We start from the raw sequence: 19,752 nt of genomic DNA, 5'->3' as shown, positions 1-19,752 counted from the left end.
ATATGCTCCACTCTTTCAGTATCTATCTATCTATCTATCTATCTATCTATCTATCTATCTATCTATCTATCTATCTATCTATCTATCTATCTATCTATCTATCTATCTATCTATCTATCTATCTATCTATCTATCTATCTATCTATCTATCTATCTATCTATCTATCTATCTATCTATCTGAGTTGTAACAGGGGGACAACTGTTTGGTTTTGGCCCTCTGACGTCACATCCATTCCCACAATGCCATAGTAACACGACTGCGCACTCGCGCTCGTGGACGCGCACCAGCAGAGACAGCCCATCACACACAGAGAGCGAATATGGCGGGCGCCTCCGACCCTCTGGAAGACATGCTCTTCTCCGAGGTGGATGAGAAAGCCGTGAGCGATCTGGTGGGCTCGCTGGAGTCTCAGCTGGTGGGTCAGAGCGAGCCGCCCGCAGCGCGCCAGAGCAGCGCGAAGCAGCAGCAGCAGCAGACAGGAGGAACAGCGCAGCAGCCTGCTTCTGTAGACTCACCATCAGAACCACAACAACAAGCGCAGCAGCAGCAGAACGCGCGGAAAGCGGCGCGCAACCCGGATTCTGACCCGAAAGACGCCAGCATGGATAAGCACTCCAAAGCTCTGGAGAAGGAGAGCCCTCTGAAGTCGCATGGCAGCATCATCATCATCACTACAGCAGCCGCGGCGGCAGCAGCAGCAGCATCCGACGCTCCTGCACCGGGCAACAAAGGTGAGAGCCCGAGGGACACCCGCAAGAAACACTCGGGTATTTCGCGCACGCTGCGCTCCGCAGCATCCCACAGTCTCAACGGCAACGGAGGCGGCGCGGCATCAGCATCATCACCCAGCACCTCCAGCACGACTTTCACCGTGCCCAGTAACCCGCAGGCGATCGCGCTGGACCGCGGGACGCCCACCATCGCGCTGCACCGACTCCCGCATCACATCGTCGCCAGCATCGCGCAGAATGGAAACGGCACGTCGGTGTCCGCGTTGGTCCAGCAGGGCGCGCGGATCAACCACAGCAAAACACCCGCGGACAGCAACACGAAGCCAGCGGCGACCTCGGCCACAGCAGCGCCTGTCAAACCCGCTGTTAGCGCGGCTGCGGTCATCAGACCTGTGCAGACGCCCGCGCAGCAGAGGGTCGTAACGCCGCAGCTGATTGTCAGACCACCGCAACAGCAAACTACCATACAGCTGCCGCCCGGATTCACCATCCCACCAGGTACTTATGACTTACTGATGTGCACTGCCTACCCTCCTCTGACTCTCTTCAAACTCTGAAATAACTCAGCTGGAACTCTGGGAGTGAGCAACACATGTGACATAAATTAAATCTCTCATATTTGAGCTTCTTGCTTATCATTCTGCACATCAGTGCTCCGACTTCATCCTGTTAAGAGCACTTGAAGAGTTTCTTTGAAAATCAGATAACTTTTATTTTCATAAATCATGTTTTTTAAAATTGTGTTACCATGTTTTATTGTGTTAGCTAGCTGTATTTATTTTAGTTTAGCTTTTATTTTATTTAGTTATTATTATTTAATCAAAACAACCCAATTGTAGTTTGATTTATATTTTATTGGCATGTAGGATACCCCCCCCCATGTATTTTGGGACATTTTTAAAAACAGAGTTATCTGTTTTTGCAAACGAACTCTTCTCTTGTTGATGCTCTTCCTTCACTTTCTGCTTTAATTGATCCTTTAAAAAAATCCAGATGAAATTTATACGCAGGGACAATTTCTATTTGTCTACAAGACTACTGTCAAGCATTTAAACAGAAGCATTTAGCATCAATTTTGTTTTCTGACATATCAAGAAACATAAATTCTGTCTAAACGTATAAACATGTAAACATTTTGGCTCTATTAGGGACAAAAAAATGCGTTTCTCCTTTAAGTTGAACTTTTGAAAGACTTGGAAAAACTTTATTTCAAGTGTTTAAATAAATACAAATATATTAATAGCCTCAAAAAGTAGTGAGACACTTAAGTGACATAAATATGTGAATGTCTGCAGTCAAATGCTGCAGGTGTCTGTCTCTAAATTTCAAACTTTTTTTTCATATGTTGTACTTGAGAAGTGTGTTTGTGCTGTCTCTCTCATCATAAAAGAGTCATAACAGATACATAAGAATAGGAAAATAATCATTTAATAATATTAAGTTTTAATCTGCATGAATAATAATAAAAAAAGAATGAACAAATATGGTTTTAAATAGATGATGCTTAAAATATTTCATTTACTCAAATGCTAGTTTTCATCTCATTATTTTCATTATTTCCATACATATATATCAGACAGACATATGCTTGCTTTGACATTTTGTTATGTAATATAATATTTTGTATATAATGGCACTCAAACATTTTAAAGTGTTGCTCAAGTCTCCAGATACTTTCTTCTTTATGAATTATGTAAACAGTATATGTGACCAAACCTCACACCAGATGATGTTGATGTAAATAATTACTTTTGTGAGTTGATCAAATCTGGAGCTGCAGCATTGATGAGCTGATGCTTTAAAGAACCCAGAAACAAACAAACACAGTGATCTGAAGATCTTTTATCAGTAACTTTAGTTTAAACATACAGGTGTTTTTTGCTGAAGGTGCTGAACGGTGAAAGTTTACGCATGAGATCTGAACCTAAAACCTAAAACCAGCCCAAATCAGGAAACACATCAGGAGTTTATATGATAATTAGTGTACAGTGGGGATCGAAAGTTTGGGCACCCCTTGCAGAATCTGTGAAAATGTGGATAATTTTACCAAAATAAGAGAGATCATATACAATGCATGTTATTTTTTATTTAGTGCTGTCCTGAGTAAGATGTTTTCCATAAAAGATGTTTACATATAGTCCACAAGACATAAAAATAGCTGAAATTATTAAAATAACCACATTCAAAAGTTTGGGAACCCTTGGTTCTTAATACTGTGTGTGGTTACCTGGATGATCTACGACTGTTTTTTTGTTTTGTGATGGTTGTTCATGAGTCCCTTGTTTGTTCTGAACAGTTCAACTGAGCTCTGTTCTTCAGAAAAATCCTCCAGGTCCTGCAGATTCTTCAGTTTTCCAGCATCTTTGGCATATTTGAACCCTTTCCAGCAGTAACTGTATGATTTTGAGATCCACCTTTTCACGCTGAGGATGATTGAGGGACTCAAACACAACAATTAAAAAAGGTTCAAACATTCACTGATACTCCTGAAGGAAACACGATGCATTAAGAGCCGGGGGGTGAAAACTTTTTGAATTTGAAGATCAAGGTAAATTGTACTTCATTTGTCTTCCAGGAAACATGCAAGTATCTTCTGTCGCGTCAGAAGGGCAGTACTAAATGGAAAAATATGATATTTCAACAAAATAAGAAAAATTTGGACATCTTCATCCTGTTCAAAAGTTTTCACCCCCCCGGCTCTTAATGCATCGTGTTTCCTTCAGGAGCATCAGTGAATGTTTGAACCTTTTTTAATTGTTGTGTTTGAGTCCCTCAATCATCCTCAGCGTGAAAAGGTGGATCTCAAAATCATACAGTTACTGCTGGAAAGGGTTCAAATATGCAAAAGATGCTGGAAAACTGAAGAATCTGCAGGACCTGGAGGATTTTTCTGAAGAACAGAGCTCAGTTGAACTGTTCAGAACAAACAAGGGACTCATGAACAACCATCACAAAACAAAAAAACAGTCGTAGATCATCCAAGTAACCACACACAGTATTAAGAACCAAGGGTTCCCAAACTTTTGAATGTGGTTATTTTAATAATTTCAGCAATTTTTTTGTCTTGTGGACTATATGTAAACATCTTTTATGGAAAACATCTTACTCAGGACAGCACTAAATAAAAAATAACATGCATTGTATATGATCTCTCTTATTTTGGTAAAATTATCCACATTTTCACAGATTCTGCAAGGGGTGCCCAAACTTTCGCATGCCACTGTAGATGAGCTCTACATCACTGCATTTGGATGCTGACTGATGAGTTTGGTGGTCATGATGCAGAAACTGTCAATAATGAGCAGAAAGTAGATCAAAAAGTGACTTGATATCTCACAAATGACTTTCACACTGTTCACAGATGACAGTCTCAAGTCTAGCAAAGAGAAATCATTTTTATTTACTTTAGATTTTAATGATGAAGAATGATTCATCATCAATTAGCAGTTAACTTGCACTTTCTATCAGTAAACTAAAGAAGCTTTAGACAGATTGACCTGTTGCCTTCTCACTCTCAGACTGAATGAGTTTAAGCACTAGTCATTATTTCAAACTAATATTGTTTTTAATGGTGAAAGCTGTCTGGGTTTAATTGTGTGTGTAATGATCTGCAGTTAAATGGGTCAGTGTTGTTTTTATTTTTTATTTTTTTACAAAAACAAACTGCTCTGTTTAAAACACGTAAACATCCTAATGTCTTTAATGCAGGTCGTTTACATAAAGCATGTGCTATATAAATACATTTTCCTTGGACATTTCATACATAATACATTTATATAACAGTCTTTAAAGATAAGCAGAAAATAATTAGAATACATAAGAAATATAAAATACAAAACATTTATTACGATTTTGAATTTTTAATAAAATTAATTTTTTCATGTATTTTGTAGCATAATGCATCACATAAAGACATCAGATATATACAATAATATATTTTTTTATTTTTTACAAGAATTAATTTTTCAATTTTGCTTTCAGAGGAATCCAAAGGCTTCAGTTGTTGATTGTAAATTTTATGTTTCAAGCACGGTTTTGTGATGCTTTGTTATGTATTTTTCAGAGGTCAGAGGTGAATAACCTGTGTGTGTTGTGTGTGTTTGAGGTATGGTGCTGGTCCGGACAGAGATGGGTCAGCTGGTGATGGTTCCTCAGCAGGCTCTGGCTCAAGCTCAGGCCCAGAACAGCATCTCACCACGGCCCTCCACGCCCACCAGCGTGGCCACGTTCAGGGTCACGACCCCACAGGTACAGCCCATAATGTTCTAGAGCCACAGCGATCTGATGCACAGATGAGCTTTCATGAGACAAGATTTCTGAAACTCAAGAACCAAATTTCTCCCAAACCTCCCGCTGTAAAACTCGAATGACATCAAACAGTTTGAACTCAGGCCGCATGCATTTCATCAAACCTTTTTTATTGTTTTTGCAAAGGCAATATTGCTAAATGTTTCCGTGCCACTGATATAACTGAAAAATATCTGCTGAGATTGAACACACGCCTCTGCAAATGAAAGATCCGTTTGCTCGCTTTTCCTGATTGAAAAGTCAAGATCATACATTTGAAATCTCTCTCTTTTATATTTACAAATGTACCTTTGATGAAAGGAAAATATGATGCTGTGGTACAGTGTGTGAATCTAGAGTTTCTCAGGAACACGTCTAGTTAGTTATTTTAGTATCATAGTTTTTATTTTTATATTTTATGTTTTCATTTTAGTTTTAAAGTTTTAGTAATTTAGTTGTATGGTTTTGAAAATGTATTAGTGTTTTAAATATGTATAGTTTTTATTAATTTTTATTTCAGTTTAACTTTTAGTTATTTGAAACAAGCTAAAATAGAATAAGTTAGTTAGCTTTTTTGTAGTGGTTTTATTTTTTTTTAACTGTAATAACCCTGGTGATGACTCCCACTATAGGGGTCACCAGAGGCCTCTCACATTTGAACTAATTATGATTTCACTAATAATCGTAATCAAATCATCTGTGCAGTAAACACAGTGAGACGGTAACTTTGGTTACTGCTATCAAAAAGTTTTCTTCTGTGAAATCTTCATCACTCACTCATGAAATAAAGACACAACTGTGATGATTTTCATATTGTGATGATCTTTAAACTCACTCCTGATGGTGATGCTTCTTCAGAGTCCCAGTAATGATGAAACGCCAGCTAATTTGATATGCTAATAATAACAACCTGTGCACAGATGCTGTGTAATTCACGGTTATTCACACTAGACACTTACCTGATATGATTTGATTGAGCAGAATGCAATTTTATGAAGCATTTGACTTGTAAAAACCACGAGAAAACACTTTTAGAAACACTGATATGAATACTGAAAATCACACGTAAATATTTAGAGCTAAATTTAAGATTTGTGTATTTGAATTGCATATAAAATTTCCATCATTTTTGATCACACAGCTTTAACCTAAATTAATAAACTTAATGTAAATCATATTTGTCAGCCATACATTAATGAAACAGGCCAGATTTCTGTATTAAACTGAATGTGTTTTATGTACACAATAACTAGGTTTATTTATGTATCATCAATAAATCTCATGCATTGTAACTTTGCTGGAACTTTATTGCATGTCTGCAAAATGTAGTTACTCACCCAAAACATTTCATTCATGCTTCAAAGCCTAGTTATCGTGTCAGTAATTTGGCCGAGGCCACCAAAATATAAAGTATTTTTGTCATCGCGTGAGCCACACTGGTCAAAATGTTTAGTTGTTTTTTCACCATCAACCATGGAAATGAAGGTTTTATAAAACAAATCTGATATTTGTTGAGAAGAGTCAACAGTACATAGAAAAAAAGTATATGAACATTTGTATTTACACAGTACATTTATTTTTGTATGAATGTATTACATGTAAAGTAGTGTGAAGTGTAACAGTGCACTCTGTTACTGTAGTATTACCTGATATAAGATATGGCAGCAGTTTGGATGACAGTTACTGTACTGCAATGCAGAAGGCTGAACTTCTTATGTATGCCATATTTCCTTTCAAAAGTACAAATTTACACATTACTGTATGTGGGATATTGATTGAAAGAGACTGTTTCAAAATGTTTGAATTATTGAGGATATGGTCGATCTCCCAATTCGATCTCCTTGATTGACAATATTATTTGATGTTATATGCACCTCTGTCCTTGACCTCTTCTTCCTCTTCCTCTTCCTCTGTTTTGCTTCTGTACACTTCCATGCATCCTTACTCCTCTTCTTCCTCTTCCTCTTCCTCTTCCTCTGTTTTGCTTCTGTACACTTCCATGCATCCTTACTCCTCTTCTTCCTCTTCCTCTTCCTCTTCCTCTGTTTTGCTTCTGTACACTTCCATGCATCCTTACTCCTCTTCTTCCTCTTCCTCTTCCTCTGTTTTGCTTCTGTACACTTCCATGCATCCTTACTCCTCTTCTTCCTCTTCCTCTTCCTCTTCCTCTTCCTCTGTTTTGCCTCTGTACACTTCCATGCATCCTTACTCCTCTTCTTCCTCTTCCTCTTCCTCTGTTTTGCCTCTGTACACTTCCATGCATCCTTACTCCTCTTCCTCTTCCTCTTCCTGTTCCTCTGTTTTGCCTCTGTACACTTCCATGCATCCTTACTCCTCTTCTTCCTCTTCCTCTTCCTCTGTTTTGCCTCTGTACACTTCCATGCATCCTTACTCCTCTTCTTCCTCTTCCTCTTCCTCTGTTTTGCTTCTGTACACTTCCATGCATCCTTACTCCTCTTCTTCCTCTTCCTCTTCCTCTGTTTTGCCTCTGTACACTTCCATGCATCCTTACTCCTCTTCTTCCTCTTCCTCTTCCTCTGTTTTGCTTCTGTACACTTCCATGCATCCTTACTCCTCTTCTTCCTCTTCCTCTTCCTCTTCCTCTGTTTTGCCTCTGTACACTTCCATGCATCCTTACTCCTCTTCTTCCTCTTCCTCTTCCTCTTCCTCTTCCTCTGTTTTGCCTCTGTACACTTCCATGCATCCTTACTCCTCTTCTTCCTCTTCCTCTTCCTCTGTTTTGCTTCTGTACACTTCCATGCATCCTTACTCCTCTTCTTCCTCTTCCTCTTCCTCTTCCTCTGTTTTGCTTCTGTACACTTCCATGCATCCTTACTCCTCTTCTTCCTCTTCCTCTTCCTCTGTTTCGCCTCTGTACACTTCCATGCATCCTTACTCCTCTTCATCCTCTCGGCTGTTGTCCCTGATCGTTTTCTGGATGTTCATCCATCGTCAGAATTTGTAACTTTTGTGTTGTCCTCTGTCTATATATGCTTTCCAATTGAAGGGTCATGAAATGCACCTTTGAGCTATATCAGAGAATTGGTTTATAATTGGTTGATCTATATTCTCTTCATTAGTGAGAGTCAAGATTCACCTGCACAATTCATGGCAAATTTACAAAAAGTCTAATAGAAATGTGTAGAAAATATCCTTGACAGTTTAAAATGACAACTAAATCAACCATTTTGGATTTAATGACTTATACGATGAACGAATGACTAGATGTTTTGAGGGGAAAGACAATAGCACAGAGATCTATAGAATACATTTGGAGCAACATGACATTAGCAACTGATAATGTAGGAAACTGCAGATAAATGTACATAATCAGTTGCATGAATGTGCCAAAGCAATCACAGCTTGTTCAAAAGAATGAGAAACTGCTTTTATGATGTGCACAAGTGACTCGATGATGTTGAACAAGTAGTTTTGAGAATTTCATTTCTGATCTGAGAAATGCACCAAAGCAACTGAGAAACACTGTAATATTGCTTGTTCCACTGTTGTATTTGAACCATATGCCTGAACAAACACAGTAATCTGAAGATCCTCTAATGTAACATCAGTAAAGTTAGTTTAAACATACAGGTGTTTTTTGCTGAAGGTGCTGAACGGTGAAAGTTTACGCATGAGATCTGAACCTAAAACCAGCCCAAATCAGGAAACACATCTGGAGTTTATATGATAATTAGTTTTTAATAAGATCAATAATTTTTGCATTAATCCACTTATTGTTTTACAGTATTATAATGTAAAATAATATATTTTTATTGCTAATTTAATAGTTTATTGTTAAAGTGCCCCTATTATGGGTAATGAAAGGTTAATATTTTGGTTTTGGGAGCCCCAACAACAGCTTGACATGCATGCAAGGTTTAAAAACACTTTCATTGTCTTATAATATGCATTTATTTTTACCTTGCTTGCTCAACGACTCCCAAACAATTCATTTTTCCAAACCCCTGCTTTGCGTGATGCTAATCTGCGGCGATTGGTCTCATTTTCATTTGATCTTGCCTGTAATGCCTGATAAAGCAGCGTTTGTGAGCGCAGTGCTGCTTTGTGTACAGCGTTACTGGGAAAACTGCTATTTTTACTTATACTTTAAATAGTTAGTAATAAACTATGGCATGATTTTTTTTTTGAGTGCAGAAATCACATCTGTTTATTGTTACAAATATGCATCACATTAAGATTATTAGTTTATGTTAAAAGGGTGTAATCCAAATGCATGGAAATTTTAAATGCAATAAAAAACAAACACAAAACCTTAACCCATTAAACACAGCAGAGATAAAACTGAGTGTTTCCTGTCAAACATGCATTTGATGGAAGATATTTGCACCTTTTTCAAGCTCATTTGTCAATAAAAGGGATAGTAATTCAGAATCTTGACTGCCATTATTTTCTTGTGCATATTGGTGCAAATTTTAAATCATCAGTGCACAGAAATGATTTTCATGTTGACCATCTGTACACTGTTAAACCTTGTAAGCTATTTGAGTTTTTTTCTGTTCCGTTCAGAGTTTTGTCAGCAGTATTGATGAGGCTCACTGCTGACGTCTAGCGGTGCTGTCATCAGCTCTTCAGTCACACTTCAGATTCATTTCTTTTTCTCGTGCCTGCAGATTTACATGGAAAATAAGCCTCTTTCCTCAGTGCTGTGTAAATTAAACACTACGTTCTCTCTTAACAGTTTGTATCAAATGCATCACTTCTTCACAGTGGTTTCAAAAAATCTAGTTAGCTGGTCTCTGTTGTTTTTCTGTTCACATATTAATATCCATGTTCAGAATATTCCATTAAAAATGCGCCCCTTGGTTTAATGCCAGGGTTTTTACATTTTTAATATACTTACAAAACAAAATTTTGCACACAATAAGAGCATGTAAATGATTGAAAATTATAATATTTTATATCGAATTTAATATGTATGTGGGTATTTATTTGAGGATATTTTTTTATTTTTTAATTACCAATTGTTTTAAATATGAGAATTACAAATGGCCACAAGAAGGCAGCAACCATCACATTTGCCTTTGTTATATTATTTTATTTTATTTTTTTGTTCAAATTATGCAAAGAAAAAATATTGTAATGTTCACTTAATGCCACCAGATGGTGCCAGAAGCTTGCATTTATTAGTGGCTCAACGTTTTAACACTGAGGTTTAGCAAATTAGTATGTTTTTACATTTATTAATATTTGTGTTGCATTTAGCAGACGCTTTTGTCCAAAGCAACTTACAGTAGAGGATAAAATACAATTTGTCACAGAGCCAGTAATATTTGTAGTACACAATGGCAGGTTTGTTAGAAAGCTAGATTAAGAAACAAGCAAATACAGAAAAGATGGAGAGGCTTTTTTTGTGCAACCTTAAAATTAAAAATAAAATTGCTATAGGCCTATTTTTGATGTTGTGCCTCTAGAGCTAGACATGCTATATAGTTTTAAAATGTAAAATTTATACAGAATTTCATATAAATATTGTAAGATATCATAATTAGTTATTATTAAAACAGTAAAGTCCTTTCAGTCATTTGGTTAATGATTGTGGTGCATGACTAATACTTTTTACCACAGTTTTATTGTAGTAATTTTGCAGTAATTCACAATAAAGCATCAGCAGCAGTAGCTGTATATTGTGGTGTTTACTGCAGTAATGTGTTTCCCTGGTAAACTCTGTTCAGGACATCAGTGTTGAGTTTGTGAGGTGAGGGTTTATATTCCCAGGCGTCTCTCTTCATCCTGCTGTCAGTCATCCTCCGGTTCTCTGCGGCGGAAGACGTTCCTCTTTCCCTCCGAATGCGTTTAATCATTTATCCTCCAACTGCCTGATCGCTGTAAACGCGAACTCAACTTTCAGCACGAGCGAGAGACTCGTTCTGTGGCGTCGCCGTCAGTGTACGTGTGCATGTGTGCGGCCCCGAGCTCTTCCGCGTCTCAGGGGCCCTCGGGCTCTGCTCTCTCTGCAGGGGCCCAGAGACGAGCATCTGTGAGGAGAGAGCGCTTGCTGGCAGTGGCCTCGTCCTCAGAGCTGAGTCCGGGGCTCTGCGCCCGCTCACCTGATTATTGCCCCTCAGTGGAGGGATTTTCACCTGTCTGTCCCCCTCTAGACACAATCATATCAGGGTCTGCAGTACAAGGATGATTCCTGTCTGGAACACCAGGTCAGAATTCACCTGAAAAATCTAAATGATTATGTACTGCATATAATAGTTGAATAGTGAATATTTTAGAAATTTAATTACTTTATATAAGAAATAAAAAAAAATATTTATATATTTAGGAATTATTTTCCTTATTTTTAATTATTAAAAAATGATAAATTATTTTATATAAGACATTCAATGTTTATTTAGCATATTTTGAATATTTTAGATAAAATAAATAATTTGATATGATAATCTATATTTTATATATAGATTTATAACTTTAACTTTATATATACATTTATAAATATTTATATATAAGAGAATAATATATATATTTAAACTGCAACACTCTCTGGGTCGTAAATCACCCCAAAAATCACAAGCAATTTGAATTATTATATATATTTAAGAATTATTTTGCATATTTTATTTTATATATTTTGAATCTATGTTACTTAAGTGTGTATTAATTGTAAAATAATAATACAACATGCCTGTTTCCAGGTAGCAAACAGAAAATAGAATTAAAATTAACTGAAATTCAAAGAATGCAAACCTAATAAGTGCAATTTTTTTTTTTTTTTTTACACAAAAAAGGAAAGTTTATCAAAAAAGATTAATAATGTTTTGAAGTTAGAAGGTTTTATAGGCCTTTACAAACAAGTAGATTGGTAGATTTGTGGACACGTCAGTTCCCAGAATGCATTAAATGTATTATTTTGAAATTATTAATTTAATTTAATTTAATTTAATTTAATTTAATTTAATTTAATTTAATTTAATTTAATTTAATTTAATTTAATTTAATTTAATTTTTTGTAAATTCCATTTCCGGTTAAGCTTCCTGTGTGTTTTCAATCAATTGAAAGGGCATCAGTTGTGTGTCTGATTTATGCACTTTACAGCTCAAATGAAGTACTGAAGCTGCACATCTGAATGTCTTAGGCCATAGATGTCCACTGTCAGTTCATTACTACAAACATGATTTTTATATGAACTGAAAACAAATCAATTTTTTTCTGTGATAACTAACATTATGCCATAAATGCTGTTGATTAATCTGAATGAGTATTGAACTCATAATTGCCCACCACACTGAATAAATGAGCGTGTGTGTCACTGACAAAACTCTTTCAAAGCAGTTACTCATCCAGTGACTAGTGACTACAAGTGCACATATATAGTTTCTGACTGGGATCTATAAACACAATGCTGAAGTCTGGTTTTCAGATCCTGTGACTCGTCCTTTCCTCTGTGATGCTGCTCTCAATCCTCTCTGTTTCCTCCCTCCTTTCTTTCTTTTCTCTTCCTCTCGCTCTCAGTCTCCTGTTAGCACTCAGGCGATTCGTCCCGCTCCTGCAGCTCAAACCAAACTGGTCCAGTCTAGTTCACCGAGCGCCGCGGCCCAGACCAGCACCGCAGCCGGCCCCGCTGTGAGCATCTGCCCTGTCCTGTCTCTCTCTCTCTCGCTCTGTTTCCCACTCATCAGCATCAATTGTTTTATGTTTATGTAAGCTTTAAGGTGATAGAAATGTCAGCTGTATGTGACCATAGAGGAGAAAAACTCAGTCAATTTAATATTCAGTCACTCAAGGCTGTGTGTTATAGCAATTTTAAAATTCAGTTTGAAAATGTAAGATTTCAATAAAAAAAGCAATAAATTACAAGAGGCCGTGCTACATATTAAAAATATTGTCACAAATTTACAAGACAAATGTTCACTAAAACTTTATTTTATTAATTAAATTGTCATTTTCTGATAATACAGTGAGCCTCAGAGCCTCAGCAAACTTAAAAAAATATATAAAAAATAAAATAAGAGAACAAAGCTTTACAATAAACTAAAACAACTGAAAATCTAAATATAAGCTGACATTTTTTTTAATTGGTTCCCTCAATAAGCATCATTTTAAGCATAATTTTTGCTTAAAAGTGTGATTCAGGGTTATTATCGTTAATTAAAGCTAAAAAATAAACAATGAAAGCATCTTAATTACTTGAAATAAAAGAAATGTTTAACTGAAATAAAATAAAATATAAAACAATTAAACTTATTTTTTTTCAGCCAGCTGCCAAGGCAACATTTGATAAAATAGTAAAAAGTACTAAAATAACTAAAACTAAATAAACTAAAATTAATAAGTTAAATTAATAAATACTTTAAAGATAGATAAAAAAAAGATAAAAAAGCACAACAAAATTGCTTTAAAGGGGTCATATGACATTGTTTTGTGTATTTGGTGTAATGCAACGCATTTACGCAGTTTAAGGTTACAAAAACACATTATTTTCCACATATATTATTGTTGCTCCTCTCTGTCCCACCTTTCTGAAACGCGTGGATTTTTACAAAGCTCATCGTTCTGAAAAGCGTGGTGTGATTGGCCAGCTATCCAGTGCATTGTGATTGGCTGAATACCTCAAGTGTGTGACGGGAATGTTTCACCCCTTACCATATTTGGATACACACAGCGTCTCCATGACATGGTGACCGCAACATACAGCGAGAATGAAAGTGATGTATACATTTGGGTGGTGTTATGCAAATCTTCCCACAAAGTGACGTAGATTTGTGAGGGCTTGTTTGAAAGAGGTGTTTTAGGAAGGTGAGGATCAGTCTTAACTTTTAGAAAGAATATATGTGTATATACACACACACACACACACACACACATTTTTCTACTTATTTAAAGCAGTAATATAAAATCATTAAAAATAGTTGACATTTCTGGAATTATGTTGTTTGATATATTTATTATCATTTAATTAAATTTAATTATTTTAATATATTGACGCTGTTAGTTTCTGTAATTATAAAAATTTGAAAATAAGCGGCTTTATCATTACAGCAAAAGTACCAGAAATATCTTGGTCAAAAAGTACAAAATGTTGCGGTAAAAGATCTAGTCCGGTATTTGTGTGAGCACCATATGGACTTATCAACAACCAAAACCAGAACTATCTGCATTATAATCTGATTGAAATGAATGTGTTTGGAGTCTCATGTGCTTTTAAATCTACTCCTGCACTCTTGTGCTTATTTATAAAGTTGTGTTTTATTAGATTTCTTACATAAAGACAAAGAACAGACAGTAAAAACTCGGCATGGCTGTAAGAGATGGAGAGCGAGCGCCTCAGGAGCAAACCAAGCGAACTGTGAGTCGTCAGGTGCTCTGAGTTCTTCCTCCTCCATCTCTCTCTCTCTCCCTCTCTCTCTCGGCTCCTGTCGTCCCGTGCTCTCTCGGGACACGCGATGTGACAGGGCACGCTGTGGCCATCTCTCCTGTTCTCTGTGGCCTTGCTGGCAGGCAGACGTCAGCTTGTGTTTATCTCTGTGTCTCTGCTCCTTCCTCCTCTAGAAGGCCCCCGTGGCAGCCGCCGTGGCAGTGACAGCTCCCCAGCAGGTCCAGCCGGCCTTGGGCCCTCAGGGGCCCCTCACTCAGATGCCACTGGCGCCGCAGAGCACAGCCGCCCCGGTCCCCGGAGCTCCGGTTGTCTCCCAGGTCTGTGTGCCCTCCCGTATCGAAGCCTGCAAGTTTCTCTCTCTCTCTTTATCTATTCTTTTTCTCAGCTCAAGTGAGTGACTGTTGGACCCCTCAAGCTTCCCTGGTTAACTGTCAGAACTTGGTTAAGCTCCATCCGAACCACACACACACACACACACACACACACACACACACACACACACACACACACACACACACACACACACACACACACACAGCTGCCAGCACGTTCATGCATAGACAAACATACACACATGTGGCAGTGCCAGTCTACAGACATCTGGGCATCACATCTGCCCGCAAACACAGACATGCATGTCCACATACACTACCATTCAAAAGTTTGGGCTTGGTATGATTTTTTTTTTATGTTTTTGAAAGCTGCTCACTAAGGCTGCATTTATTTGATCAAAAATACAGTCAAAATGTGAAATATTATTAGTATTTAAAATAACTCTCTTCTATTTGAATATATTGTAAAATATAATTTATTTCTGTGATCAAAGCTGTATTTTCAGCATCATTACATCTTCAGTGTTACACGATGCTTCAGAAATCACTCTAATATACTGATTTGCTGCTCAAGAAATATTTCTGATTATTATCAATGCTGAAAACAGTTGTGCTGCTTCATATTTCTGTGGAAACTGTGACACATTTTATTTTTAGGATTCTTTGATGAATAGAAAGTTCAAAAGAACAGTATCTATTTGAAATAGAAATCTTTTGTAACATTATAAAATGTCTTCACTGTCACTTTTGATCAATTTAATGCACCCTTGCTGAAAAAAGTATACATTTCTTTCAAAAACATCATACTGACCCCACATTTTACCAATTTTAGTGACTTTATTTCTATGAGGATTCTTCCAAAGTCTCAAAATCTTACTGCAAAAAAATTGCATTTTCATCACTTCATTACTTATTCATAATGTGATAAAAACATAATGCTATATTATTACAATTTTAAATTATTTATATGTTATGATACTGTAGTATTCATCGTTCTGTCTTTAATTTATATTATCAATTAAAAATAATATTAATAATTAAAAAAAAATCTAAAGTAAAACATCTGGATGCATAACTGTTATATTAATTGTTATAACAATAACAAAAATAACTGTTCATTGTTATGACAATAATATTACAATATATAAAAATAGGCTTTATTTTCTTTTGATTTTGTGTGCATGAGAATCACCAGTTCATTAATAGTATTTGAGTTCATTGTAGATCGTGAAGCGTAACATGCCATCTGCTTAAAAAAGACTTTGATTGACACGTTCTCTAACCTCAAATGATTGACAGCTTTGTAGCATTTAAATGGAATTTAGAGGATTTCATTAAAATACTTTATTTACCCGTGAGGCCCGATCGCTGATTATGGCAACAAAAGCACAACAGAGCGCGTCTGTGTGAGTCAGAACAGGATAAACTGTTTACTAACACAAGCAGCCGTCCAAATCGAGACACGCGCTTCAGCTCGGCCTGTGATGTGTCATTACTGATGTCTGATTCCACATGAACCGTCTCACTCTCTCATCAGGAGATGCAGGAGAACGTGAAGAAGTGCAAGAACTTCCTGGCGACGCTGATCAAGTTGGCGTCCCATAATTCCCCTTCCCCAGAGACGTCTCGAAACGTGAAAGCACTGGTGCAGGATTTACTGGTACGTGTGGCGCTTCTGAATTCATAAATCATTAGTGTGTAGAATGTTCATTTTTTTCTTTATATGTCATCATGAAAAGCCTCATTTTACATCCAGAATATTACACCGGCCTGCATCACATGTGCTTAATGAAATGCAATGCTTGTTTATTAGTAATGTTGTAGTGCTGATTCCAAAAATAGCGTCTGATTTGCTCTAAACATCACACTTTCTCTTCTAAATATAGTGGATTGTTTTGCTTTTACAACCATTCGTGAAGAAGTCTTGTATTATCGAATTAAAAAAGCACCGCAAACACATGATTCCTGTCTGAATCGAGCCAGATTATAACCATTTGATCAATTCTAAGACCATTTTCAGACACATGACATTATTTTATGATTTCAAAGTCAGAATTATGGCTGGTGACAGCAGAAAATGCAAACATGGGCCAGATGTTTTCTGACTGCATCCAAACAGAGTGGGAAAAAGTATAACATTTTCTTTGACATTAAATGGAGTGTTGGAACACATTTTTCTATTCTTTGGTAGATTGTGAGTTAAATGATACATTTGGAATATTTTTTGTCATTAAAACAAGCTTTTGTCATCATTCTGTTGTTTTGATGAATGTATTAAAACTGATACATGTGTTATTTGAAAAATCTTCATTCTTGTTTTGTGAAAAAAATCTGTGTGATGAAAAGTTTTTATTGATAGTTTTGAACTCTGCATCATAAAACCAGCTAATATTAGTCCTCTTTTCCAAATCGTCAGAAATTTGCAGGGCTGTGTTTTGAAAATGAAATTTGCCTCATGTAAGATCAAAGGTTAATTCATTTTCATCCTGCACTAATCATTTCCTTTTTTTTTTTTTACTGTACATGTTCAAATCCATCTGATCATCTGCTGTCTCTGCTCTCAGGATGCGAAGATCGATCCGGAGGAATTCACCAGCCGCCTACAGTCTGAGCTGAAGTCGTCTCCGCAGCCGTACCTGGTCCCTTTCCTGAAGGTACGTTAACACACGCGAGTCCTCCTCCTCTGACACGGCTCGCGTTCCTCGCGGTCAGTAGCCGGCAGGGGTGTCCAGCCAGGCACAATACGTGTCACATCCCGCCCGGTCCGAACTGGCACGCCAATGCAGCCGCGCTGTCATGCGATGTTAGCTTGCTTATGTCAAAATCCTCCAGAAATAGACATCGGCAGCCCGCAGTGTCCTCACGGGGCCTGGGATCTCAGCGAGATGTCTTTGATTACTGAGGTTAATGATCTTTGTCAGACTGTTCGGCCTCTATGAGAAAAACAGTTCACACACTGGAAATGGAATTGAAATTAAACATATGAGATGCATTTATTGTTGCTAATGGTTCAGCAGTGCACGTTATTCCAAATATTCCAATATTTTGGTCCCTACTAGTAAAGTTTTTGTAGCATCATATCAGTAGTTGAGTATCTGAATATTTCCAAGTCAAAGCAGCGTAATTAGAAATGTGCAAAGCTTTTAAATGACCGTTTTAATAGGACATTTGTAAACCCATTCAAGCTTACAGATTTGAATAGGCTTAGTGACATGATAAAAGTAGGTTTTATATTGTCAAAGTATAACATTAAGACACCACAGGTTAATAGGATGAAAGGTTAACGAGCAGATATCAGACACTTCATTCCCCAGTTGATTAATCACTGTCCATTAAGACAGTTGTTTTGTATTACGAGTTTTCTGAAATGTTATGTTTGAATATGCACATGAGGCATTATCTAATTAAAAATGCACTTATTTGCATAAATCTCCAGAACTGAAATCTGAGCATTGGCTCAAAGTTCCTTTCCTTTTGTTGTAATTAAAGGTTTTTACAGAGAAGATTTTGGATTTATTACTCCATAAATGAGAAAATACTCTCAACAGACAGAAAAAAAGGAATAAAATGCTAATCAGGTGAATTATAACAAACCCCTCTGTATAACCCTTCAGAATGTAGATAGGAATAACATTGTAAAGGATGGTGTATGTATGTACTGCTGAAGTGGAGAAAAACTCGAAATAGCATCAATGCTTTAGGGTGAATGGAAAAAAAACTGTAATCTCTTGCCTTAAATGTGCAGAAATAGTATAAATATACAGAATAGTTGGCTCTGTCTTTTGAATTACTGAAAAATGTCTGCATTACCACCACCAGAGGTGTAAAGAGTACTGGTAAAACCATACTTGAGTAAAAGTACAGATACCTTACAGTGAAAATTACTCCACTACAAGTTACCAGTCACCAATTCCAAAACAACTTGAGTAAAAGTCTTCGAGTATCTGATTTTAACAGTACTTAAGTATTTTACTTATACTAAATATAGGCTCAAAGATGCACTAGTCAAAGAGACATGCCAATGAAAAACTGTAACGTTGTGGAGAAGCTGGGAAAACAGGCAGAGGCAAGGATCCATGTGCAGATATTTCATGGCAAAACTAGAACAAATAATAAGAGAAAGAACAGGATGGCAGGCAAACAGACAACCATTACATTCAACAACTCACAAAGAACTAAAGAAACACTAGGGCTATATATATATATATATATATAAGTTGAACAAGATAAGATACAAACTGACTACAAACACCACGGGAGACAGGAAGTGACATAAAAGTCTATGACAAGGCACAGAAAAGAAAGAGCTTATTTGTGAGGAGAGTAATCACGTTTATTTTCTAAAACCAAAATAAAACCGAACATCTCAAAATTGCACTACATAAATACAAATGTAAAAAATGTCATTTTAAAATGAAATTAAAAAGTCAAATTCTTCTTGCACTGGATGTGCTGGTTTCGGCCTCATTGCCAGCTGCAGTCATATAAAACACCTGTGATTCACAACTACTCGCTAAGGAGCTCACATTCACATAAAGTAGACTTGTTGACAACTATATCTTGTGAGGGCAAAACGCACAAGATATAGTACTTCAGTGCCCTGTAGTTGGCCAAATCGCATCTTTAGTAGCAGAAAAGCTAAGTGCCATGCACAATGTAATGTGTAACTGCAACACTCATTTCAAATGTAGTGGACTAAAGAGTACAGATCGTAGAGTAAAAGTTGCTAATATCTTTGATACTCAGTACAACTACAAAGTATCTGAAAAGATACTCAAGTACAGTAATTAGTAACATTTACTCGATTACCACCTCAGATGTGCCTTATTTTTCATGAATACAATGGCCTCTTATTCCTTATGTAGTCCCAGTGCTACTATCTAGACAAATGGTGGTGAGAAATAAACCCTAACCCTTTACGCACAAATACACGGGTTCATATGAGGTTGTGATATATTGGATTTGATATCTTCAGCGGGTAAATACTCGACTCAGCAGTTGGTTCTGAATTGATATCGACTCCCATAATATCAGGTGTAAATTAGTGGATGTTTAT

The 19,752-nt window shown here is 36.8% G+C and overlaps 1 protein-coding gene across 2 annotated transcripts in view; it reads left to right on the top strand.

Moving 5' to 3' along the window:
• Positions 1–270: 270 nt before the first annotated feature.
• Positions 271–19,752, top strand: part of LOC306888106 (transcription initiation factor TFIID subunit 4-like) — a 91,934-nt gene continuing 72,452 nt past the window's right edge. The window contains exons 1-6 of one of the 2 annotated variants that reach the window (XM_079446251.1): positions 271–1,231; positions 4,839–4,981; positions 12,501–12,611; positions 14,538–14,681; positions 16,234–16,356; positions 17,261–17,350. In XM_079446251.1, the coding sequence (XP_079302377.1) occupies positions 322–1,231; positions 4,839–4,981; positions 12,501–12,611; positions 14,538–14,681; positions 16,234–16,356; positions 17,261–17,350 (1,521 nt within the window). In that variant the 5' untranslated portion in view covers positions 271–321. The remainder of the gene's footprint in view (positions 1,232–4,838; positions 4,982–12,500; positions 12,612–14,537; positions 14,682–16,233; positions 16,357–17,260; positions 17,351–19,752) is intronic. The other variant, XM_079446252.1, reaches the window with a different exon arrangement.

This window comes from Barbus barbus (genome assembly GCF_936440315.1).
Source record: "Barbus barbus genome assembly, chromosome: 22".
Classification (NCBI taxonomy): domain Eukaryota; kingdom Metazoa; phylum Chordata; class Actinopteri; order Cypriniformes; family Cyprinidae; genus Barbus; species Barbus barbus.
The sequence above is the reverse complement of the archived record's forward strand: the minus strand, read 5'-3'. Positions and strand labels throughout refer to the sequence as shown.